General features: G+C 41.0%; 1 protein-coding gene across 2 annotated transcripts in view; it reads right to left on the bottom strand.

Moving 5' to 3' along the window:
• The window catches only part of LOC103533314 (rap1 GTPase-activating protein 1), a 30,483-nt gene that overhangs the window by 1,550 nt on the left and 1,878 nt on the right, over positions 1-27,055 (bottom strand). Inside the window, exons 3-18 of one of the 2 annotated variants that reach the window (XM_030453812.1) lie at positions 22,521-22,568; positions 21,244-21,282; positions 20,941-21,132; positions 15,742-15,845; positions 14,160-14,238; positions 13,831-13,884; positions 13,657-13,740; positions 13,324-13,424; positions 12,545-12,674; positions 12,141-12,296; positions 9,023-9,094; positions 8,751-8,837; positions 7,984-8,118; positions 6,487-6,633; positions 5,203-5,306; positions 2,787-2,900 (exon numbers count right to left, since the gene is read on the bottom strand). In XM_030453812.1, coding sequence (XP_030309672.1) covers positions 2,787-2,900; positions 5,203-5,306; positions 6,487-6,633; positions 7,984-8,118; positions 8,751-8,837; positions 9,023-9,094; positions 12,141-12,296; positions 12,545-12,674; positions 13,324-13,424; positions 13,657-13,740; positions 13,831-13,884; positions 14,160-14,238; positions 15,742-15,845; positions 20,941-21,132; positions 21,244-21,282; positions 22,521-22,568 — 1,646 coding nt within the window. The remainder of the gene's footprint in view (positions 1-2,786; positions 2,901-5,202; positions 5,307-6,486; positions 6,634-7,983; positions 8,119-8,750; positions 8,838-9,022; positions 9,095-12,140; positions 12,297-12,544; positions 12,675-13,323; positions 13,425-13,656; positions 13,741-13,830; positions 13,885-14,159; positions 14,239-15,741; positions 15,846-20,940; positions 21,133-21,243; positions 21,283-22,520; positions 22,569-27,055) is intronic. The other variant, XR_003987732.1, reaches the window with a different exon arrangement.

A 27,055-nucleotide genomic window follows, 5' to 3' on the forward strand; every position in this document is an offset into this window, starting at 1 on the left:
ATGATGTGCTTTGCATAGTGGAATTACATATCCTTGATTCCCCATGCCAGATACGATGTAGAAGGTCTGACTACATGTGGGCTGGTCCCTAACTCTGAAATCCCAGTTCTAACTTTGGACACCAACTGTACAAAAATCTATGCTACATCCCACTGCCCAGGAATGGGCTTGATCACCAAAATTTGTGTATCCCAGTAACAGGACAAGGAATAATGGGTTTAAGCTAGAACATAGGAAGTTCCACCTCAATGTGAGGAGAAACTTCTTTACTGTGAGGGTGATGGAGCAGTGGAACAGGCTGCCCAGAGAGGTTGTGGAGTCTCCTTCTCTGGAGACTTTCAAAACCCACCTGGATGTGTTCCTGTGTGGCCTGCCCTAGGTGATCCTGCTCTGGCAGGAGAGTTGGACTAGAGGCCTCCTCCAACTCCTAACACGATTCTATCAACTGTGAAAAGACTTTTTCTTGTGATCAAGTGATTTTGAGTCCATGACTGGAAAAGATGCATAGAGAGAATCCTGGGGACAGAAGTAGACAGGCTGTCAAATCATAGAGGTCATGTCTAGTGTGAAGAAGCAATATTCATGCAAGTGTTGCTAGTGGAGTCCCATGCTATACCTGCTCTTTGAAAGCGTGCGATGCTCACTGAAAGCAGCCATTGCAGCTGGCTCACCCCCTGGACAATGGGGGTTGGGAAGCAGGGAAGCTCGCAGTCAAATACAGAAATTGGGAACAAATGTCAAGAAAGCTTCATCATTATGTTTTTCCCAGGACGTCTGAGCTATATGAGATGTTTGCTTACTAGGCAGAATTCTTGCCAATTATGCAAGCTTACTTCAGCTGCCTATTCAGAGCAAGAGTCCCTCACACAAGCCTAGCCAGAAACTTCCAGTTCACTAACCACTAACAAGGTGCCAGGCAGGATAAGGAAGAGGAGGACAGAAGTAACGCCAGGACATGGGGTAGCTGATCAATCAGAAGTTCCATGTTCTGCATTCTCTCTTGTTGGCTGCCAGAACTGGCACCTTAAATAACCCCTACCTGTGCTCCAATCCACCTCCTCACCAAATTTTTGGACATCCACCCAATGCAAAAAACTAATATCACAAAAACACAATTACCAGAACTCTGCACGTCGGCTGTGACAAAATTCCAGGCAGTCCTACAGCATGCAGTTAGCTGAACTATTAGAATTCTTAAGGAGCACTGGGTTTAGTTGAAAGGGAGGCTCTTCCTTGTCAGATTTGGCACCTGAAGCAACTACAACAGTAGAGGTCTGGCTCTAGGGCATCTCCTGAAATTTTCTTTGAGCAGCCCCAGTTCTGAGATAGGGACTCAGATAGTCCCTCAGATAGGGACTGAGATAGTAGGATTTGTCCTACTACAAAGTACTCAGTGCCCTTTTTGCCACAGATTGCATACAAGTTCTTCTGAAAAACAAAAACCAAGGATGGCAAGCTGTTCTAGAAAGTCAGATGCAGCCTTGGATTTATTCTTGAGTCTTGGAAGTGTAAATGTTTAGTTTCTGTGAAGTCCTCAATTATCACTCTTTACTCTGCTCTTGTGAGACCCCACCTGGAGTACTGTGCCCAGTTCTGGAGTCCCCAACAGAAGAAGGACACAGAGCTCCTGGAACATGTCCAGAGGAGAGACACTAAAATGATCAGAGGGCTGGAGCATGTCCCCTATGAATAGAGGCTGAGGAAGCTGGGGTTGTTCAGCCTGGAGAAGAAAAGGCTCCAGGGAGACCTTATAGCAACCTTCCAGTACCTGAAGGAGCCTACAAGAAAGATGAGGAGGGACATTTTGCAAGGGTGTGAAGTGATAGGACAAGGAGCAATGATTTAAAATTTGAAGAGCGGAGATTTAGATTAGATATTAGGAGGAAATTCTTTACTACGAGGGTAGTAAAACACTGGCGCAGGTTGCCCAGGGAAATTGTGGCTGCTCCCTCTCTGGAAGCGTTCAGGACCAGGCTGAATGGGGCTTTGGACAACCTCATCTAGTGGTAGGTACCACCTACCAAGGCAGGGGTGTTGGAACTATATGATCTTTAAGATCCTTTCCAGTCCTAGCTTCAATAATTCCATGATTCCAGACAGGATCCCATACCAGCATAATATATCTTAGCAATGGCAGAGCTTCACCTACCATGCACGTGAAAGTTCATTTTTCTGTTTTTTGACCCAAAGAAACAGGAGAACTACTTTGCAGATGACTACATGAAGTGTTTTGCAGAACACAGTGTAAAATATGCCATGCTTTAGCAATAAAGCATAGGTGAAACGCTATGACCCTGCTGTAACACTTTGGAAGGACTGAAGATAGTTCACACTGGTTGGGAGCAACATCATGAATCCTGCTTAAAGGGGTAGAACTTGAGTACAACCGAATATCCCCTTGTCCAAGCTTTTCCATGAAGCTCAAAAATCACTCCAAGCTGTGGAGGAATATATAAAGAGGAACATGTGCATGAGTAAGCATGGATAATTGTACAGCTAAGGCTTTGTGTATTCTGTTGTATGCAATTTAACATTACAGTAAAGATCTAACTAAAGTCACCTTTAAGTGGTCCAGTCTTTCTTCATTGTTTTTTAAGAAAGCTAAGTTCCTTATTTAAATGTTCTAAATTACTGTGTCGTGGTCAGACATCTACCTTTTAAGATGCTGCAATGCCTGATGTGGACAGTCTCAGTAAAACCTCCAACAGAGCATGATGTGCACCATATTTAAGCCAATATCAGACACGCTGAACATCTTTCAAATATTAAAAGTATTTTCAGCTCACCTGCTCTTCCTGCTGGGGAATTCTGGAGAGCTGGGACTAGATGATCCATCAGACTTCAGGTCAAAGAATGTTCCTGGACCTTCCAGCACCTTCTGTATCCTCTCTGCAGTATCTCTGCTGAGACAAAAGAGAAATGCACTATAACCTAGGGTCAGAGTTAACCACTGTCTATTCTGATGCTTCCTTATAAGCCACAATAGAAAGCCAGATCTCTACAGATGACAGCGAAGCAAATGGAGTTGTGTTGAAATGAGCAGACTCCCTGGATGTGACCTACTGAGGGCAATGTATGAGAAATGGCAAACTTTAAGCTCCTTTTGAATTTATATTAAAAGCCTAAATTAACTTCAGTATACTTCTTCAGCTCTTCAACTTTTTCTTCTACCCTTCACATTTCATCAGTCTTAAGAGGCTTTAGGATTGATTAGAGAGCTTATATGTATTGCATAAAGAAAAAGGATTCAGTAGCTTTCCCCATTTCAGGATGGTCACAATCGTGTTAGTGCTTATATACTTCTGAAGCTTTCTGTGTGAGTAACTGAAAAGCAAAGTATGTTTAACCAAGTATTAGAAAACTGAAGTTTTTGTTGGGATTTTTTTGTGGCTTCAGTGGTGGAATTCAGTTTCTCCTCTGCTCTCTTGGTCAGTTGATCCTACCTGGACCACTCACAGTTACTAATGCCCTCAGTGGTGCTAATACAACTCCTAGTGAGACTGTAAAATATCCTGACAAAAACCCAGTCCTGAATGTAGAAAAACCCTGAAACTTCTCTGACGCGTGAATAAGCAGGATGGGCTAGGTCAGCTCTGTCATCAGAACTTGAGTATCACTGAATTACAGCTTCAGAGTGGGGTGAAACGTAATATGGTGACATCACTGCTGTCAGAGAGGGAGAGCCTGCTCCTGCCTCCTCCTCTCTTCCTGAGTGTTCTTTCCATCAGTCCTGGTATCCATTAGGCTTCTCCATGATTCATCTCATGGCAGAACCTGGCAGACATGCCAATGAAAGGAAGCTGATAATTTTTATGTTAGTTTAATGGGCTTAATCAGTTCCAGGAACAGTCCACTAAACATCCATGCCATCACAAAAAATAGGACAGGACTGAGTACTTGGAAGAGCCACTGGGAGAGGACAAGAATGATATCTGCTTTTCAGTAGCAATGGAATGTTAAGAACAAACCAGTTGCTAGTGAAACTGTAATTCCAAGAAATACAGGGAAAAGTCTTTAACAGAATATATGGCTCACTGTTCCTCATATTGAAGATTATAAAAGGAAAGCTAAACAAGCCAAACATCTTGCTAATTCCCTCCTACCAAAGAGCAGGGGAAAAAAATACAGGAGTTTTCTTTGTTGTAGAAAACTTTTACAGATCTTTTAAGGGAATAGTGAAGGATGTTGTACACAAAGTAATGGCTTCAGGGGCACAGCTGTGTAAGATACAAAACTTATTAAAGTAGCGAGGAGATGTGGCTACTGCGCTGGCTTAGATTGTTACAGGGAGGTTGTCTCAGAAGACTTTATTTTTCTCAAATTTTTCTCTTGTTATTCAGATTAGATCATAGACACCTCATTAGGGAAAGGTTCAAAAGAGCAAGTGGAAAGAAGGAAAAATATAGCAATTCTTCCTGTTGTAGAATCAGTAGTCTCCACGTTAAGGATGTCTTTTCCCCTTTACAGTGAGTCTTCAAGCTGCTCTCTGGAATTCTTGCAACTGGAAAATTGTACACTAGATGCAGACCACTCATGTGACTTCTGAGACTCTGTATGATCTTAAAAAAGTGTCTCAGATAAAGCTGAAATTTATTGATTTAAATAAATAATGTCTCATGACCAGTAGACAACATTTGATTGGTTACAATTCTTTCAAATATGCTAAATCACTCCTTGAACCTGTATGTTACCATCTTAGTTATAACTATTTCTCAGATCAAATAACTTTAAAAATACTCACTTTGACTTAAAGCTTTTTTAAAAAAAACTTTTTTCCAAGATATCAGAATTTTTGTCTATCTGAGATTTCTAACATGAAAACAGACAATGAAGTAACCAATTCCCCTGTCCCAAGTTAAAGGCTTTAAACTGGCTCTTAAACCTGATGAATACAGAATCAAGAGTCCTAGGTCATACTGCACAATGTTACGGATGATCTTATTACATTCCTTGACCCATCCCCTCCCTTTTTTCTCAAATATTGATTCTTCCCCTTCCAAATGTCCTTTTATGTTTTGTTTCCATCATTTGTCCATTTCTCCATTAGCCAATAGACAGGCTTTTATCTCCATTCAAATAATTTCCATTTCAGCTTTCATTCCTGTTGATTCCCCTTCTGCCCTTATACGTGTTTTTTTGTATCTCCCTTTTCTCATTTCCTCACGTTTTCCCTCTTTGGTCTCATCTTCACTTGGCTCATACCTTTTTTCCTCCTGTATGTTCTCAATGCCAATGGCACTACTCCGTCGCTCATGGAATCGGCTGGCTCGAGTACGTGATGGGCTCCTACCAGGCAAGGCAAAAGACTAGAAAAGAGGAAAGTGTGACAGAAAGGAGGGAGGGGAACCAGACAGGAAAAAAATGTGGAGAACTGGAAGTATGGGAGAGGAAGTTTGTGACATGGATCCAGATCCTCTCCTTTACTCTGTAATATGGCCCAGCTCCACCGCTGCAAGGAGTGCTTTCTCATACCACCACTTACAAAGGTTGTATGAGAAAGACACAGAGAGATATAGGAATGAACACAGCATACAGAGAATGCAGCTCAGGAAGGGAGGTATCCCCATATCATGACAGAAGGAGAAACAGAATCAAAAAGGTAGAGAAAACTGTAAGTTAAAGGAGAGAAGGAGGCAGCAAACCTACTCTGTGACTTTGTTGTGCTGATCTAAAGAATGCATACAACTGAGTAAACTTTTACCAAGAAAATGCCACACTGAAAGCCACCTTCTTGGCTTACTTAAAAGATGTTTTTTATACTTTGCCCATAGCAACATCACTAGGGCAGATACTACAGTCAGCTGGATGCACTTTGGCCAAGGTTTCCCATATCAAAAACATGGATCGTTTTCTGGAAACATTTATCATGGATTTATTATGCTCATTCTGACCATGCATTTTTAGTATCCCTATCAAAGAAAAGAGTTTTGATAGTGGCTAGAAATATTCACTCATTTTCTCACCCCAAACTTTATTAACTCTGCTGTTTGTTGCAAACACATAAAATCTATTTACACGAAAGCACCTTGAATAAGCATTGTGCACCTGTTTGTAATAACAGAAAATGAGTTGATTGGTGAAACTGAAGAAAATGGAACAGATCTAATGTTCAGACATATGGCTCTTGCCACATGACTCTACAGTACCATTCTTGTCAAGCCATAGTGCATGCATTTTTTTAAGGCATGGCAACATACAAGCTCTAATCTAGGATAGCAGAGATAAGTGGGTAGAATCACATTTGGCTTTCTTCCCCTTGTGTGCATCAATCTCAGCTCTAGTTAACAGATGAACTGGAGCTAGAGATAGGCACAGACAAAACTGACTGCAACACACGCCACCACCAATTGTGAAATGGGATGATACAACAAAAAGAGATCCACAGAGGGGCAAGAGGACAAACTAATAGGGAAAGAAAAAACCAATATATGAGTGGGTCACAAAGGTGTGCTGGGTTTCTTCTGACAGCCCAGCCCAATGCCTTACCGCAGCAATGGCCTTAGGGCCTTCGGCGACGCTCTGGCTGAGGGCAAGGCCAGCTGTAGTTGGGCGGCTGGGCAGGGTGGATGGCTGCTGCTTCCTCATGGATATCCCCATGGTATCCAGGCTCTGGCTGCGACCTCTGATCACCCGCTGAACAGAAGGGAGGCAGGGAAACAGACAAACACAGAGACACGTTATAGACATGCACACCATCGGGCAGTATGAAAAGCAACACAGACCGGGTGGAAAGTTGAGACAGAGCAACACCAGAACCACAGAAATCCTAACATGGCAGCACCTTAGATACTATCTTTTTTTGGTCCTAGCTGGTACATGGAGCCCACTGACACTGTAGAACTCTTCCTCAAGTATAATCTCTATTTCCATCTCCCTTGTCCTGCTGAAATAAACAGAGATTCCCTACCAGTATCCCAGCATACTGGGTAAAAAAACATCACATGAGGCAGTCCTACCCAGTACAGGCTATAAAACAGAAAATTGAACTCATGTTCAAGACTGTAAGGTTTGGTCTTGCATGAACTTGAGTGTTGGCTCCAAGGAACAAGCAGCTGTATCAAAATTTGCAGCGTTTGAAAAAGCAATTTTCTGAGTTTAATCAGCTTTTTCCAAAAGTCATCTGTATACATGACATGCAAATCAGTATGTTAGAAGTCAGTAAAGGACCTTTTTGGACAACTAAGTGTAAGGCATGGATGTGTATGAAATTCCTGCTTTGCAGTAAAGGCAGAATAGACTGTACATCACAATATATCTCACCAAAGCATCCCAGATCTGACCCAAGCTATGCATATAGCTACCAAACCTCTACATGAATGTAGTAGTTTTACAGCCCTTAATGACTCTAACCAGCCCATTTTACAAAGCAGGTGGAGGTGATCTGAAGAAATGCTATTTATAACATCTCTCTGTCCAAAAAAAGAAAATGGGTCACCAATGAACAACAGTAAATTAACTCTGGCTTTTAGAGGCCAAGTAAAGCATCACAGTTTTTCTAGACAGTACACTCACAAGTATCTTAGCAACTCTCTTGCACTGACTCTTGCAAATCTTTCAGTTATAATGAAAATTAATTGAAAGAGATCTGCTGTAGGGACTGAAGAGCTGGTTGCTACTAGCTATTGCAATTCCCATTGCAAACATTCAGTCCTTTTTCTTAAGTCATGAAGTGAAACCTCATCTGACACTAGACACCAGCATGAAGCATAAAGTTAGACTTTTCAGAGACAGGAATTCCACCCTGTACCATGCTGTAGCTCTGTAGAAAGGAGCACAGGAAAAGGGAAAATGTCTTTTTTTTGAGAGATATGGTAAAGCACAGCTGAAGATGCTCTTAAAAAAGGCTGCTGGATGGAAAGTCTTTTTTTTCTTTTTCACCCTGAGCACAAGTGATTAGCAGGGTAAATATTAATTAAATCAACACACAATGAGATTGAGAAAAGTGCTAGCAACTGATTAAGGATTTGATCTACTATGGCTCACCTTGAAATTCTCAAGGAAGCTCCCACTGCCATTCTCTATCTTGTCATCCTCCCCTACAGGCAATCCCATCATACTGCGGCTGCGAAGCTGCAGCTCCTCAAAAAGGCTCTCCAAGAGAGCACTCCGGGTTCTTTCCTGCATCAGCATATAGGGAATGAAAACACAGGGATTATAGGAGTGAAGGGATTTTTCCCCCCTGTTTTTACAGTGTCTCACACCCTCTTTAAAAAAAATTCCCCATGAAAAGAATTTAAACAGTATGAAGTAGTTTTAGCTGTATAGTTATGGAATGTATTACAGTAATACTCACTTGTTTTAAACTCTTTCTAAAGCAAGTCATAAAGAACAACAGTACTGCTTTTACAGGTAATAAAACAGAAACATGGATTGAAGGCAGTTTTTTCTAGATCAGGCAAGCAGCAAAGTCTGAAACAGAATTTTGGTACCTTGAACCAAAATCAGTGATATACTGTAGCATAATACTGAGTTTCAGCTAATACAGAATTTCCTCCAGCAAAATGAATGCATCATATTACTATTCTTACTCAAGGATTAGAACTTGACATTAGAATGTACCTGTTCATATTCTACCATATCTCCTGTGATATACAAAGGAAGCATCACGTAGCTATCATCACACTTCATCTTCCTTTTTTAAGCAACACAAAACTTGAAGTAGAAAAAAGAAATTTATACACTATTTTCTTAATCTGGCAGTAATATAGTTTTATAAATTTTTAATGGAGGCGACCATGTAGCATACCCACCTCTAATTTAGCAAATTTCTCAGCTCGATAGCAGCTGTACTCAGCATTGATGAGCTTGACCAGGAGGAATTCACGAAACTCTGCACTCTACAAGACAAAGTGAAGAATAGGCTGGAGATTAAAACAGTAATAAAAATACCACATGAGAAAAGCTCTGCCTTACTAGTCCTTATGCCTCCAAATTCATCTAGCCAGACTGACAGTAATGACTCAAAATACTAAGGTGTGTGCCACATCCCCCTGCCATCTAACACTGGAGCAGAGAAACAAACCTTTCTAAATATGGCTGGATTTGGCAGAGGAGGTCCAAAGAAGGGGACATCATCTCTGGCTGTGACTGAAACCTGAAACAATATAAGGAGAAAAACATAAGTATCATAACACAAGCGAGACTATCAAAGCCTTCAAGATACACCTGAAGTACATCTGATCCCTCCTGAATCATTTATATATCCAAAAGAGATCTAATATTCTGTCCCAGGTATCCGTTTCTGAACCCAGTAAAGGGACATGTTGGCTCACCTCCCAGAATTTTAGTCAGCTAGATGTGCACACAGTAAGAACAACTAAAAAACCTGAACTGATTGCTCTTTTAGAATAGTTTTAGTAAGTATATTTAATAATAACAAGTGTATTTAGAAAAAAAAAAAAAAAAAAAAAAAAGCAGCTTCTATTCATCCTGCAAGATTTACCTCCACTAGAAGAACCTTTGTCAATATGGTTGTACTGACCTATTTTTTTTGACAGAATCCTCAGTGGAGATACACTGCACACTGAGGGGAGTATCTCAGTGACATCACTTCTTGAGTCACATGTGGTAAACATACAAAAGCACTTTCCCACTAAGAGATAAGAAAATCTGTGTTGGTTTTTTGTTGTAACATGCTCCTACCTGACATACCAATGCCAAAATAAGTAACTGTAATGCAGTCTAGTTTTTACATTCTGTGACTCAACTCTTCACAGCTCTCACCTATAATTATAGGCAGCTATCTTACCAGATACATACAGTATTTAAGAATATCTGACAGATAATTTCTAATCATGTTTGAGATGGAGCAGTACCACTATTTGCCACTTCGTATAGCAGGAAACAATGCCAGAACAACTTAACAGCAACGGCCTCAAAAAAAACACTTCATACTTTTTGCAGTCATAAAGCCAAAGAGAGGCATCAGTTTAAATGAGAAAAAGATGGAAAGGGGCCCTTGATTTAATTGGGGTTTCTCACTTTGTAGGCCAGCTCCCCAATTACAAGGTCTTCCTTTCCCTCCTAGTAGAAATCTACCAGTTGAAATCCCACTTAGCATTTTTAATTTTCTGATTGCAAAAACTGATCCAAGGAAATAAATACCATTAATATTCCAATTTAACCACTGAGCAAACAGAACAACAGATGGAAAAAAAAATCTTAGGTACTAGAATGCTCTCATGGCAGAATAAGTTAAAATCCCTTTGGAAAAGCCTTTACAGAAAACTGCATTTTCTTGAGGGTCCTGACTGGGACTATTTCTTTTTCATTAAACAATAGAGGCAAAGATGCCAGACAGGCAAAGGCGAAAACAACAGCAGGAAGAGACAAGACAAATGGCAATCTTTCCCAGCTCTTGTAATGAAAAATCTCTTTAAATTTCCATGCTCTACTAAAAAGATTGCTGGAGGAGAACTGGAAACCCATGCCCCTGATCAACATTAGGCTATCGAGTCACTACAGACCTGGCTACCCATAGCATAGGGAACAATGGAAGGTGGTTGTTCCACTCCCAGAACCCTCTTTGGTGGAAAAGCAGGTGGGGATCCTGTCCTAATTTTTATATACTTGGTGTTCTTGTAGACCTCCAAGGCATAAGGACTCATGACCACCAAATCAGAATTCCTACATAATACAAGACATAGTACTGATAAAAGTATTTCTATAGTGGAAGATCTATCACAGAATGCAAGCTTCTATATACTTTTTCTTCTCTCAGAATGACTAAAAGTTGAATGTAAAGTAACAGAGACATCTGTATAAGTGTCCAGAGGAGTGATGAAGCTGGTGAAGGGTATGCAGCGCAAGTCTTACAAGGAGAGGTTGAGGGAATTGGGATTGTTTAGAATGGAGAAGAGGAGGCTGAGAGGAGATGTTTTGCTCTCTACCACTACCTGAAAGGAGGCTGTGGTGAGGTGGGGGTTGGTCTCTTCTCCCACGTAACTGGTGATAGGATGAGAGGAAATGGACTCAAGATGCACCAGGGGAGGTTCAGACTGAATATAAGGAAACATTTCTTTACTGAAAGAGTGGTTAGGCATTGGAATAAGCTGCCCAGGGAAATGGTAGAGTCACCATCCCTGGAGGTGTTAAAAACACATGTGGACATAGCATTTGAAGACATGGCTTAGTTGGCTTGTGTTGGGTTGACAGCTGGACTTGATGATCTTAGAGGTCTTTTACAACCTTAATGATTCTTGGAATCTATAGAGTCACGTGACAGGGAATTTGTGTTCTAGCAGGAACTGAAGGGCCCTAACACTTGCTTGTCAGATGGGCATCAGTTCTGGGATCCCCCAAAGCAGATGTAGCTGGTTTGGATTCCATACATTAGGTCAACCAGCTACATCTGATCTGCAATCTCAGGCACTGCAAGCTCTCAGCACTGTGCTCTGCAATATAAGCAATGCAGACATGGCTGTCAGTCAGGTGAATGAGTTTTATCCGACTTAAATAATGCAAGCAAGGTAATCCCCAAATTGGCATAAATTGCTCCTCATGCTCTTCAGTGTAAAGAAAATTTTTAAATAAATTCATCTTCCTTCAGTTCTGAAGCTTTAAGCTTCATAAATTCATCAGCTACTTTGAAAAACACACAAGTATATTCTAGCTTCATGTGCAGATATTTAACAAATGGATCAAATTATTCTTTAACCAACTATTTATTAGGTAGAGGCAGTAAGCGGTATTGGACAGCTTTCAGGAAAACACTTCTCTTCCAGAATTTTAATAATTCTTAGTCTCACCTTCTTGCCCCATCCTGCTCATCAATACCTTTATGAACACTGAATACTCAAAAAACATGAAGACAGATTGCTAAATAGTAGCAATCACACCAAACAGAGAGGACCTCTGCAAACCTATAGGACACAGAACACAGTAGGAAGGAAAATTCTGGTCAGAGATCAAAGAATGGGTGAAGGGGAAGAATAGCTGGTGGCAGCTACTGTATTTCTAGGTTCACTGGTATTAGATCTAATTATTGTCCTTCACTGAATACCCTGATCGAGTTTACTAACAGAGCAAAGGTGTTAGGTTGACAGCGGGCTGTATCTCTCCCAAAGGCCCAAGGACAGGTTTCCACTACAAGGATCAATATCAGTAAATTAGTACAGAGGAATCTATTTGTCTCTGTTTACCTTATAGAGAGTGTCTCCAGTGGTGCCATGAGTGAGCTGAACTACTATATAAGCATGTAGGAAATTAGAAGCAATCATATCAGGGACAAAAGGTGTGCTTTCATCCTGGAAGATAATGGCTACTATGTCATTCCCAATGTGACGCTTCCGCTGAAGCTGGCAAGGAAAAAATAATAAAGCAAGAAGGCAGGTGAAAAAGAGTAGAATGGCACAATAGGGCCTCAAACACCAGTCTGTCCAGCATCTCCAACCCACCTGTTCAACCAAACCCATCACAACTTTCACTATGACTCCAGCCATAATTCCCAACAGTACGCAGTTAGGCATTCTCCCTTCTAACCAGTCACTCATCAAATAACCCCTCTTGGCCATACTGTTGACTTCCTTAATTATCCTTCCAATACCTGCTGGGAATCTCCCTCTGTGAAGGGCAGCTTTGTAGACACATGAAACATGATCTCCTTGCCCCGGAAATTTGTATAGACCGACTCAGTGCCCGTTTGACCTCTAGTGACATCCAAGCCTCCCCGGAAGCTGAGCAAATCCATAACATGCCATAGGTGAGGAGAGTCATAGATGAGAAAGTGGAGAGAGAAAGACATCAGTAATGGTTGCTTGGTGTATCTATATTATCAAAGATGATTTTATAAGAAATCACTGACAGTGACAGAAGTGACACTTCCCGAAACAAATGTATTGGCCAAAGCTGCACGTTTCTAGTAATGAATATACTTGCTTGCTAAAAGCTATGAAGATCAATTACGGATCCTGAAAGGAGCTGCTTTCTTTGGCATTCTTCTGAGAAACACAATCCATATTCTAGAGCTACAGAAAGGACAGGCTGCCTTACAAAAAGAAACTGAGATAAGACTGAACCTTACTATTCTGAAACAATCTTATATTCACACAGACAAAAAAAAAAAAAAAATTACTCTTTACTCATAGTGTAGGTCAGACTGACATACCAGGAGGGCTTTAAATTAAAATAGCAGCAGAGATCTAAGCTCCAACTGGTTCCCAGGCAGGATGGTTTACACAAGTATTCTGAGCTTCTTTCTCCACATGCACGGAGATTCAGAGGACACGGCACTTTTCTGAAAGCAGGGCTCTAACAGAGTCACAGCCTCTGAACATGCAGTGTTCCCTAACTAAATGTGGCTTTCCAGCCACACTGGGTACGCACCCACGGAAATCCTGCAGCTGAATCTTGTCACCAAGGAAATCCAGGAACTCCAGGAAACCCAGACTCTCTTCTGTGTTACTGAAGACTTCTTCTTCAGTCGTCTTCAAAAGGAGAAGTCATAAGGAGCAAAAGCAGTAAAAAGAACAGGCAGTAATTTCTATACAGAGTTCAACCAGCTTTGATGACCTGCACCAACAAATCGTTCAACATAAGGAAAACTTCTGCTCTGTCTGTATTTTTCCCAGGATAGTACATACCTTGTTATAAACTTAAGCTAAGAGAACCTACTCTTTGTGTTTTGCCTCAAGTATCATGGGATCTGGGAAAGCTTACCTGTCCAGGTTTCTGGTAGATGACGCCAAATTTGAAGTTATTGCTTATAACATGTTCATCAAATGCAACAATAAGCTGTGAAGCCTGAGGTAATGAAAATAGAAATGATTAGTTGGACGTCATCAGCCAGACCTTGATGGAAAAGGGACATAGAGAGATATCAGAATGTTATACCTTGGGGTAGAGGACTGGAAAGAAGCGTTCAACATTCACATCCTCACACAGTAGCTGTTGAGTGAGAGGGAAACAGAACAGTGATTATTACATGCCCTAGATTGCTGTGGGCACGAGAGCATAGGAATGGTTTATAAATATCTGCTAGGAGTCACTTTAGGCAAAAGTTCTGAGCCAAAATTAGAAGACAAAGAAGAGAAGCTAAATGGAAGTGCAAAAGGGAAGCACATGACAGTACTACTGGGGAATAGTAGAAAGGAGGGAAGACAGAGGTGAAAGTATCTTGAAGAATGATGCTGTAAGAGTGAACAGGCAAGCATGAATCTCACCTTTGCCATCTGGACAGCATTGGGAAACTCATTCAGACAGGAAATGGGGATCAGATCATGTTTGGTGCCAGTCCGAGTCCTGACACAAAACAAAAAAGTCCTTAGAGCAAAGGCTGAAGGGAGACATAAGCCACACCGGCTCTTTGAAGAAAGAGTGGTCATTCTTCCAGGTTATCCTTAAAGCAGTTAATTCCAAAGGATTAATTTTAAGACTGGTGCATATAACACTGGAAAAGGGAGGTATTTAGACTTCTGACTCCTCACAACTTGTTGTGGGAAGCAGAGGAAAACCAAACTGGGATGCTTAGCCACTTGCTCCTTGGCATTCTTTGGCTGCTTGAAGAAATATTTCGCTCCCTGCTCCCCACTGCCACACCCCTCCCTCTTTTCTTTCACAGAAATCTAAATGTGGAAATACAATCCATGGACACTGTATAATTGATTCATAAAATAATACAATGATGGTTTGAAAGACAGACAAAAGGTCTGCTAGAAACAGCCTAGGAAAGCAGATCTGTACCAAGTATAGGAGGTAGAAACTGGTGCAGCATTTTTCCAAAAAGGTGACGAAGAAAACTTTTATTTATCTCGCTTTTGTAATATATATATATATATATATATTAAAGGAGATGTCTTTTTTGGGGAGAAGAAATATTGGGATGTCAGAGTCCTCTTCAAACCATTATAAACAAGCCATTGAGCAAAAGGTGTTGCATACAGTATGCTATCTTAACAGAGAAATTGCTACCCTTTGTTCTTCACTGGTGTCTTCTATGTAGGAAATGTTTCTGGGCTCATGGCCCAGCTCACAAATAGGCTCTCTCCACCCCCAGATTGTTATTATGCCTAGACATTCTAAAGAATTCTCTGTAAACAAAAGGTGCAAACCAGCAGTGATTCTCTTGTGATTGACTCCTATGCAACCAGTATTTTGCCCTCAGTCCTGGATGAGTCCTGGATGAGTCCTTGTCAGCAGCAAGGACTGTACATCTGTTGGTTCCAGTAGCATATTGCCTACTGGAAGTGCATGCAGCCCATAGTGTGGTAATCTTTTCTGCAGCATACCTCTCACCTATGCAAGATCCATTGGCATCCTGGTTCTAGTTTGTCTCTGGATAACAGCTTTCTATGGAAGCCCTAAAGGCTACGGCACTTCATAGACTGTCCTGGGAAGCTAAAGATGGTTCTACCTCACCTTTAAGGGTACCATATTAAAAAGTCTTAAAAAGTCCAAGACCAGCCTGGGCTAGGCTGCCCTGCATCAGGAAACCCATATTCTCCTAGACAGAACTCTCATGTCTCTAAGTAAACAGAATTTAACAGAGTAACTTTCTTTTCAAGAGAAGAACAAATGTTTTTCACACAGGAACTTTAAAGATGCACCTGCAAACAGCTCTTCAGCTGAAAGAAACTACTGAGAGAAACTCAGAAGGCAAGGCAGGAAAAGAGGGTTCAAAGGTTCTTTTGCAGTCTTCTGTAGGAGAAAGACATGAGATTCATACATATACCTCTGCAGAGGAAGCTCAGAGTAAGATGAGAGACGCAGCACAGTAAAATACACTTTAAGAGCAGGCACTGTTACCTCAGCAACAGGCGTAGACTTTCCTGTTTCTCAATCTGTTCATACTTGACAGAAAGTACCAGGTATCCCAAGGACACGTCACTGGAGTAAAAGTTCTGGTGCTCCTGAAAACAGGAAATTGAAACGCATTACTCCCAAAATATTTCCCAGACAAGTTTACCACATTCTTTGTATAAAACCTGAGACTCAAGATTAGCAATTTTTTTCTTTAACTAGCAATGACATGCTTGAAGACGTGCATATGTTGTCTCCCAGCCCCTTGGTCATCAAGGCATGAGCATATAAGTCAAAATCCATCCACTGTGAGTTCAGTTCCTCCTCAGCTGTCCATCATCAGAAAGGCTTCTGAGAAGAAACAGGATTTGAACATTCAGCAACAAATTTTGGGGAAGTCACGTTTCTTGTAAATAAATTTGTATCTTTTGTGGATTTTCCCTTGACATTCACACTATGCCTGAAAAAGCAGTGGTCTCCAGTACATTCACCTGGATATGGTCATGGAAATTTTCTATACAAACAGTAATGGCAGGACCATCATACCAAATGGGTGATGTCCAGGAGCATTCACATCTTGGGGAGGATGCACTGAGAGCTCCAGGTAACTAGTTTGCAGATGAAGACTGTTCTTAGAATGCCACTAACACTGCTTGAGCTTTAGTGGCATGTGACTTGAACAGAAAGAGTCATTCAGTCAAAGGATGAACCATAACACAAACATTTTCACAGGCTGTATACAGAAGTGGCTTTGGCCACACATTTTGCCTGGGTGTACAGCCATGTTCCAATGGCCTGGGTATATCAATACATACTTTATATTAGCAATATATATATATAATATATTGATACACATAACCTCTAACCTCCAACAAATCAAAGTTTTTTGATGTGAAAGGAAATAATGAGAAACTTGTACAGGTGGAATCATCCAGAAATGCTCAGATTGCTCCCACCATCCTAATGGAAAAACACTTTATGGCCAGTTTGTGGAGATGGCTGCTACATAAACTCTCAAAAAATAAAAGAGCTGAGATAGAACTCATGAATTCAGTAAGCAGGCAAAAATAATTTGGTTTGAGGTATAAGCAGGGCAGAGAGACCAATGACAATGTCATGCAGGGCATCCAATCCTCTTTGGATTATATTTGATTAGATTAGTATCTTAATCTCTTGCTGCTAGTGAGAACTTCTTATGTTGAAAGATGTGGTAGCACATTCCAGTATTTAGCCTCCAACCCAGGAAAATGTAGTGAGATTGGTATGGTAATTCTAAGCTAGAAACAATTGATGTTGGGGTAAGACTCCTTCTCAGCAAAGAAAAATAATTAATAAAACAAAATAAAGAATCCCCAAACCACAATCATCTACAGGAGGCATTATCAGTATAATTATCAGTAACTCCTTATGCCTTGGACCATGAAAATCATACAGCAATCTGCTAATGGCAGAATCAATAATATGTCCACAGAGATCTGAAGTGCAGAACAGTTTAGGCAACAAGAAAAAAAATAACAAAAATTAAAAATCAAGGCTTTTTTCTGGTATGCTTTCTAGACAAATCTTGGGATTTTCCAAATCCCAGATGATGTAACTGCAGGTAATCAGCTGGATTCCTACTTGCATTTCTGTAGGAAAAAGCTCTATCCACTCACTGAGAAATCAGACACTCCCAAGAGAAAAAACACACGCGCTCCAATGAGGAGCTTGATTTTCAAATTTCACTTGTCAGCTTTCACAGAGAAGAGGTACCAGTGGGTATCTTGTATGTTGTATTTTTCATCATGGTGTTAACCATCACCAGCTTACTTCAAAGATATCATCAAAGTACTACGCATACATTTTAGCATGCATAGATTCTGTTTTGAAGTACGCCAGTGGTTCTATGCTGTTTGGCTGTAGAAGTGACCTCTTCAGCCTAAATGCAGTGTGTTTGTCATGGTCAAATTAAATTGAGTCAGTCTCTTGCAACTTGAGAAGATGGCCAGGAAGCATGAAGTTCAGTAACCAGGACTGTAAGACTCAAGAGGAAGCATCACAGGAAGCACTTTATCAACGTATCTTTGTGCAAGACACAGAAGTCATGGAAAGGTAAAGTGTCCAGTCATACAGTCAGAACCTACAAAATTTGGAATGCCTACTGTGAAAGGAATGCTTTGGACACAATTAATTAACAATAAGGACTCTGTTCAGGGTTTATGTGGTGCAGTTATCTGGCAGTGGGGGAGTGCCCCCAGGGTTGGTTTCTGTAAGAAGCTGCTGAAAGCTCCCTGGTCTCCAAAAAGCTCCTAGCTCTGTCTATGAGACCTCAGGCCAGAGGAGAGGAGGACAGAGCAATACCAGAGGGTAGAGCAATGCCAGAGCAGAGATACCAAGGTCAGTGAGGAAGAAATGGGAGAAGCTGTCTGGGCAGAGGCTTCCCTCCATCCCATGGTGAGATGGCAGCTGTCCCCATCCTTCCCATGGAGGAGCACGGTGGAGCAGTCTGTGAAGGATCATGGTGGAGAATATGTGGACTTGCAGACATGGAGGATCCCATGCCATGGGAGGGGACTGTTCCCAAAACAGGCCATGACTAACTGGGCAGCCTGCACTGGAGCAGCTTGCTCCTGAGAGACTGCACCTGGTAAGGAGGGACTCCTACATTGGAGGGATTCATGAAGGATCCTCTACCATGGGACAAACTCCATGCTGGAGTAGAGGAAGACTGTGAGGAATCCTTCTCCCTGAGGAGGAAGGAGCTGCAGAAAACAACGTGTGAGGAATGGACTGTAAGCCCCATTCCCTGTCCCCCTGTGCCACTGGAAGTAGGAGGCAAAGGTATGGGGAACCAAGTAATTAGAGCCTGGAAAAAAAGGAGAGGTGTGGTGAGGTATGGTATTGAAGGTCTGTTTTTTGATTTCTCCCTTGCCCTGTTTTGATTTGATTAATGATAAATTAAGCTTTTTTCCCCAGGTTGAGTCTGTTTTGCCTCCATAATTGTTGAGTGGAACCCTCCCTGTCCTTGTCTTGACTCATGAGGCTTTAGGTGGATTTCCTCCTCGCCATCCTGAAGTGGGGGGGAGGGGGAATCACAGTTCTGACTCACTGTGAAATAAAGAAATATCTAGTGAAATACTCTATCTATAGAGACACATGTTTTTTGAAGTCAGAAATAAATATATCCCCTCAATGAAGACTCAAAACTGCCCTGCTGCTGATTTAGGGGGAAAAAGTTTCATGGCTTCTGGTGCTACCATAGTCTACCTTCTGCTGAAGCAGACTGAATTACTGGGTCCTGAAAAAATGTGTAAACTTAATGCAGTGTTCAAATCACAGAGCTCCAAAGCTATCTGTCACACAAGTCAAGGGTAGTGACTGAACTTAACTTTATGTGGGGAAAAAAGTTGAAATCCAAGGAAGCCACAAAGGCTGCAAGGACATTTTTTATTTCTCTTAACCATAACTTTCAGGATACTAATACATTTCTGAGATATGTGCAACAATCAGGTGTAGTAGTCATTATGACCAAGGGTAGAAAGACACAGCAACTGAGGAACAGAAAGATTCAAGGAGCAAAAGAAAAACATGCTCAATGACCAGTTGAAGTCTAGAATCAAAAAAGTCGATAAACCAAAGAAATCATATGCTAGGGTGAATGCACAGGACAGACTGTTAAGAAAAAAGATGACACAATGCCGAAAAAAGTCAGGACAGAACAAAGGAATAGCAGACAAAGACTGAAGTTAGCTGCAGCCAAAAGTAACCCTGAGTTCCAAAGACCAGAAAACAGGAGGCCTTTTGATGAGACTTCTAAGCCAGACCCCAACAGGTCTGACACATTGGGATCTCAGTTGCTTTGGAGACTGGGCTATCAGCTCTGCAGCCAGCATAATGAGACAGCTGCACAAAGGAGTACACACTTCACAGGGAAACAGGCACCAGAATTAATGGAAGCCTTAAAATAACTGGATTTTAGTTGAAGCTACTCTGGCTGCCAAGCTTGATCCTGAATGTAAACCTGGGTACAGACAAGATGAGCTCCATACGTCCCTTCCAAATTCAGTCATTCTGTGGTTCTGTGGTATCAGGTCAGCAGTGAATCCTACAATCAAGACTGCAAAAATCATACCCCAATTTTCCTCTTATCCTAGATGTCTCTGGAACCCTTCAGGCACACCCCTAAATTTACCATGACAGAAAAATAATTACAGTTGGCATACTCAAGGCTTCTGAAATGTCACAGGATAAATACCCACTAACAGCTTGTGCAGCAGTCTAGAGAGGAAGCCTCCATGAAGGGTCCCTTGCACATAAACGACATTATTATTAGTTTCTGATGTTGCATACCTCACAAGATCATTCACACAAGCCCAACTACTGCAGAACAGGTTCCTAACACAGGCCAAAGCTCCAGCTCTTCCTGGGTTTGAACTTACTATGTATTTGCAGAGAGAGACCACTCAATAAGATGCAGCATGAGTATACGTCTCAGGCTTTCTTATCTCACTGTGTGAGACCAAGCTCTGTCTCCTCTCAGACTGAAATTTTTAAAGTCAGGCAAAACTTAGCAACACACCTAATTAAATCAAAGATAAACACAGTTACTTTGTGGCAGTAACACATGGGATAAGGAATAAATATATACGAATATATGTACAACCTGATCTGGTTGATGGCAGGAGGGGGTCCATGGCTCTTCCCACTACTCAATGGATGTGGATTCTGCAGAGCAGGTGGGGAGCTGGGGGTAAAGGAGCACAGGGGAAGAGCAGCAGGGCAAGGATCGGGCGAAAGAGAGGAGGGGCTGATGGTCTGCATGACCTTGAGAGAGGATGGGCAAGGAATGGGAGGGAATAGACCCCCCTGTGATCCACCCCATCAGAGTCTGAAAGCCCTCCTGCTTTAGTTCTTTGTACTCAGACTTTAGCTACTCTGCTCGAACTATGACTAGGAGCCTCAAAAGAGCTTCTTAACCAAATATAGGCATTTCCTAAGCAAACTTTCTGTTAATGCACAGGATGACACATGTATCACAATGAGAGAGGACCAACCTAATCCACTACTCGCCATATCGATAATATGTACCTTATTGCCATTCAGGGCATCATGAGGAACTGAAAATGAGTGGCTGTGCAGTTATTTCTAATTCCATCAGAAAGAGTCTGAGATACATTTCAGTCTTGATGCTGTGTGGGCAGAAAAGGCACTGAAGATCCCCCTTACCTTCCCCAGAAAATGTTTGCGGTACAGCTTGGCTGTAGGGTCACTCTCCAGTTTCACTTTACCACTCCAGGGAAAGGGTACGTCAGATAGAGCTGGACTCAAGGTGGAGAGGTTGTGGCTGGTCCCTTCAATCCAGTAGCCCCCAAATTGGGGTAAGATAATGAGAGGATATGGCCACCCTTTCTGTAATACCTATTGAGAAGAGTAGAAAACATGAAAGCTGGAATACCAATAAGCTGAAAGGCCACTAAGCTGGAAGGCCACTAAAGATCAGAGAAAAACAGGAGAGCAGTGCTAACTCACCTCGTGGATGCTGGGGTAAGGTATATACTCCTCTTCCGTCTGAAACAGTAAGAGATCATTAGCAAAAATGTGTGGCATCTTTTCAAGTGCTATAGTGCTTCCGCTCTACCCTAGTCCACTTTTAGAATTTTATTTCGTGTTTACTGAAGGTTAGACTCCATTTCCCAGGGCTCAACATTATAATACAGAACTTCAAGAACAGTAAGTTCGGGAGTCAGAGCTCACCCTCCTTCCTTCTTGAAACTGTACAGAATACAGGCATGCAAAATGATGAGGTGGTCAAACTACAGTCAAATTGGATGAAGTTAGGAGTGAGCTCCTTCCATTTACTGTTGAACAGCTGCTGTTCTTCTACAGTGTGATGGTAGAAATAGTGCTGTATTTACAGCAAGATCAGGCTTGTGCCAGCATAGCTAGACCTGTGATATACAACTGAACAGCACTCAGGCATGACTGCAGGAGTATGAGGAGCATCTGAGTTGCTTTATCCCAGTTGAATGCACCTTTCATCACCACAAAGACCTCTGACTATCTCTCAGAATTTAACTATGTAAATTCTTTATATGGCTTTGTTTTTTTTATAGCGAGATCAGGCTTGTGCCAGCTTGTGCCAGACCTGTGATATACACCTGAGCAGTGCTGAGGCATGACTGCAAGTATATGAGGAGTATCGGAGTTGCTTTATGCCAGCCGAATGCACCTTTCATCACCACAAAGATCTCTGACTATCTCTGTCAGAACTGAACTATGTAAGTTCTTTATGTGGCTTTGTTTTTTCATAAGGTTATTTCCAGACTGAATGCAAGGTCAAGGTTTATTTTGAGGTTGCTGTGCCTAAGCTGAGACTGAAAGAATGCAGAGCAAGAAGTGAGAATTTAAAAATGGGAATCTGTTCTTATTGGCTGAATATTGAAGGAAACAAATGCCCTTTCAGTAGCATTTGTAAGTCCTCAATCAGACTAATATGGTTTCTAAATTATTAGAGCTCTTAAATTGAGCAAAATTTAAGATATTATTTAGCTAAAACTAAGATTTTTAATAATATTAAACACATCTTGGAACCACTTCAATCTGAAAAAGGAAAGCATTGATTCTGTTTCACCTATAGTTTCACCCTCTTGTGTCACAACTTAAAAAGACAAGCATGCCTTTTTCAATCTATTATTTCACTGTCTGTAGGCTCCCTGTTCACCCCAAGATGAAAATACACTGCAAGGTAGGTCAATTATTATCTGCTATTCTCAGCTACCTAGGAGGCAATAATGACTTGGCCTGACCTTTAGAGGAGCTGGAAGGGAACATCTTTGTTCATCCAGACGACTGCCCTGGAAACAGAAAATCAGAGACAGTGAATCCTACATTTAAGCATTTAACTTACCCTCTGTGTCATTCTCCATATCCCAAAAATGCATAGTTTCTCTCTGCAAATTTAGAAGTTTGGAATAAAGAAGAGTAAAGCAGAACTTGGCCAATCCCCCTTGTTTGGCATTAAAACTGAAAAGTCTCCCCAACTTAACATCTCTTAAAAAGCAGAAAGCTGGAAAAAAATCAAAAGCAATCTCCTTCCTGAACAGATTTCTTACTTATTTCTCTAATCTCTTCTAGTTACTTTATTTCATATCCCAAGCGATAAGAAAGGAGGAGGTAAAGACAGAACACGAAAGATCAGTATTTTGGAGCATTCATTCCTGTTCTACTCTTCCCTTGAGGATATTGTCAGGCAGAGCATAAAGAAATAACAAAAAATTGTTTTGAGAATTAGGTCTAGGCAAGAAGATTTGAAAGCAGCTAATGTGGCTTTCTGCTGTCCACATAAGGGAACAAATCTGCCTCCTGCAGGTAAGACAGAAAATCAAAGATGCTCTGCATCCATCCATCTGAATGGTTCAGTAGATTTGTGCCGGTAGCAAGGAGTCACATAGCAAACCCTGCACATCTGCTTTCCTAGGTATCATTATTGTGAGGTGGGTGAGAACAGCAGCACAAAAAGATTAATGAATGGATGCCTAGTTTGTTTCTGAAGCAGCAGCTCACACCCAGACTTCTCTTTCTCAAGACTATGCCATACTCTACCTTCTCACCATGGCAAGGCTAGCTCAGTTTCACTGCACTTCTGCTACAGAAGAATCCAGGACTAAAAATTTTAGTGAGGACAGCCCCAGTGTGGACTAAGCAGAGACTCAGAACAAAAGAAGCCAAAAAGATATGAGGAGCAATAGGCTGCATAAAATGTGGGCCATGCTCCAAGTGGGCATCAATATTGATGGAAAAATAAGGGGCAAAATTTGTATTGTCAGGGAGGAAGCAGAAGACCAGGCATATGATGCTAAGACTATATTTTTATAAGTCATTAGTGGCTGCTTGATGGAGTGGCTAATCAGGGATTACAGACAGGACAAGCAGCTCCCAGCTTTGTTCTGAAAATAAGTAGGATCTGATTTAGAAGAGGTATGTCTATGCAAGTATTCTACAGAGAAGCTAGCTTGCAATCTAGTATCTGGTAGAAATATATAAATCTGAGTGGAGCTCTACAGTGGCAACGTAAGAGCAAAATTTGGAGCCAGTGCTCCAGCTGTATAGGATAAAAAAATCTGATAATACAGCAACAATATTAACATTAAGCAACACCAAATTACATCCAGAAAAAATTCAAACAGAAAAAGACATCCATTACACATAAAAGCAAGGCTATAGCCTTGCTATATGACACATCTCATTGAAAAATTAGAAAGCTTTTTAAAAGAACCTGAAAATGAGCCATTTAAAAAAGCTAAACTTAAGAAATGATCAGAAGTCAGATCTTGGGCTCACTACAAATAACCCCTTCAGAGAACTCTCAGAAACACCAGAAGAAAAACAATATGGCTAAATTCCAGGGTAAGAGAGACTACTAAAGATGCATCAGGGCATTCTTCTTGTCTGAAGCTCAGTCCAGACACACAAAATAGAAATAAGAAAAAAATTTAATTGGTTAAACATAGAAACACAGTAAAGTAAGTGAGAAACAACCTGCAGATAATGTAACAACAGCAAAAAGAAAACCTGTTTTCCTCTACTATATTAGAAGAAATTTGCCAAAATGTCTATAGGGTGACACAGGATCAAACCATAAAATCTGATCTTAGAGAATTTACCCACCCCCCCAAAAAAACCAACAAACAAACAAAAAAACCACCAAAAAAACCCCAAAACCACAATAATAAAAAAAATTATATTTTCAACAGAGGAGCCTGAACAAATGCCAGTTTTGAACTCTTTTTCATGGGGAAACATCAGATTGCCATGTCAGTAGACAGCACTGACAAAATGAACAACAAATTACCAGGACATGGTGAGTTGTGAAATTAAGATGGAACAGAGGCTGACAATTGATCTTTACCTTTTGTGAAGGTAGCAGTATTCATTTTGCATTTGGGCAAGTCATAAAGCTGAGAAAACAAAGTGCATTAAATATAAGTGTAAATGGATGGGTTTTTTATGCAATCTGCATTTTCACTTGTCAACCTAGTGTGTTGGGGCTCACAAGGAACACTAGGTTCTGAAACAGGGGTGTCAGAAACAGTTATCTGGGGAAGAAAATCTATGTTCTATCAAAATAGGATTCAGACAGGACGGACATGTAGGTACAAAGCAGTACCAGCCTTCTGAAACAAACTAGAAAGCACCACGACAAATTTACTTTGCACCAGGGAATTTCTGCACATGGAAATTGAGATTGGGAAACTGCAGGGTTTTTAAGAGCTCTGTCCCCTTCCTCAGCTTTTTTTACAGATCCGATAATGTCAGGAAGTTTCCAGTTGCAAAGGAGATACTGTTAGGAGATCAGTATCTCACAGAGGCCTGAGGGAAAACTTCTGGGCTGCCTTAAATGAGTTGCAGTTTGTATTGGAGACTCTACAGAAAGCAGAGAAATGTGCCACCATGTTCCATGACTCTGTACTGTTAAAGGAGCTCCTGGTAGCTTACAAGCAGAATATGTTGGCCTAAATCTATCAGCTTCTCCTCCAGAGTAAAGCTTAGATACTGGCCAAGTTCTAATGCAACCCTGGCTACATAGTGCATAGCTTTATTTTAGAGGGTTACCACAACTGCAGGGAACTTAGAGCATAAACTGTTGAAGTGCATGGGCAGAACACTGGTTGGTGATCACTATAATTCCTCAGTCTCAGCTACACATTGAGACAACGTGGTTTGGTCCAGTTTGGTTTGCAGCACTACCTTTAAGGAAAAACTTTTCCTTTCTGTCTTACTAGGTAACTTACTGGAGACAGTATTGGTCCGAGAACATGATATTCCCAGGATCTTGCACAGAGGAAACACCTGGACAAAGCAGGACAAAAGAATGGACAGCAAAGGAAAAAGCTGTCCATCTAAAAGTGGGGTCCAGCATGACTTAGCAATGCTATGATAAAACATCTCTTTTATGGGGAAAGAGCAGTGCCTTGAGTGGACTAGTTCAAAATAGACAACTTAGATACTAAAGGAAACACAGATAAAAACTTGTGAGAAAATAAGACTGAAGGCTATGCTGAAACTGTATGAAGGCAGAACACAGGTTCATACCATAAAAGACAAAAGCATGTAGGTGAAGAGGAACTGGTTATGCAGTCATGTGAAGACCTAAAACATATGGGTTTATTGGCTGAAATAAGATTTTGCACTGCAAAGCAATCTAGATACTATATATTTCTAAGTGTCCTTATAAAACTATTTACTGTGACTTCACTATACCTGTATATATAGAACAATGTTGCCAGCAGCCCATTTATTGCACTTAATGATTATGTTGGGGACAGCTTTCAGTTTAAAAAGAGAGCACTTTTACCTCTTAATTTATCACAGATAATGTGAAATGGCTATCCTAACTTCCATTTTGGCATTGTTGTTATTTTATAGGAGAAATATTCAAGTCTCCTGCTTTGCCTTTTACTCACTTGGTTGCTAATGAAAATCCCAGATTTAATCAAGAATAGTTCAGCAAATCTAAAGGATAGCCAGAATCAAATGGAAAGAAAGGGAAAGCAAAAACAAGCAGCAAAGAAAGAAAAAACAGACTTAGTAAAAATACAGAGTGATCACAACAAATAGTAAAAAGAGATATTTGGGGTTAAGATGCTTTTTCTTTTAGAAAACACCTCTTTTCCCTTTCTAATAATTGCTGTAATGCTTAAGCAGCAGTTATTAATTCTTTTGGTGCAAGTCAGGTGACAAAAAAGCTAAACTAAAAATTAAAATATACTATACAGTCTTAACAATGGGCAGCTGAGGATCAACTACAGATGCAAAATTATGTGTTCTCCACCTGTTGAAAATTCTCATCAGCTCTCTGTTACATCTCCAAGAGGTCCAAACCCAGTGACGGACAGTGTCTTTTTTATGGTAAACTAGGAGCTGAGAAATACTGTTCATCTTAAGCAAAAGTTTTCCACTAAGGGACCTCTGATAGTGGTTCTTCTGTACAGATTTCATAAGGCCTGGAAAGGATTGTCATAGCTTTTAACATGTGCTTGAACTGAAAAAGCAGCTCTGTGCACTCAAGCTTACTTTGTAACACAGAGCTAAATGGGCCAGACACATTTACAGAGCTTGGTATTCTACAGCGCTAAGAATATATTCCAAATATAGTTTGTGTGTCAGTACAGTGGTTTCAAGGTCTGTGACTGTCTACATGTGAATATATAGAAGATTAGAAGATGTGTAGTCCTTGAGCATGTCCAGAGGAGAGCCACTAAAATGATCAGAGGACTGGAGCATGTCCCCTATGAATAGAGGCTGAGGAAGCTGGGGTTGTTCAGCCTGGAGAAGAAAAGGC

The sequence above is a fragment of the Calypte anna genome, chromosome 1 (assembly GCF_003957555.1).
Source record: "Calypte anna isolate BGI_N300 chromosome 1, bCalAnn1_v1.p, whole genome shotgun sequence".
Classification (NCBI taxonomy): domain Eukaryota; kingdom Metazoa; phylum Chordata; class Aves; order Apodiformes; family Trochilidae; genus Calypte; species Calypte anna.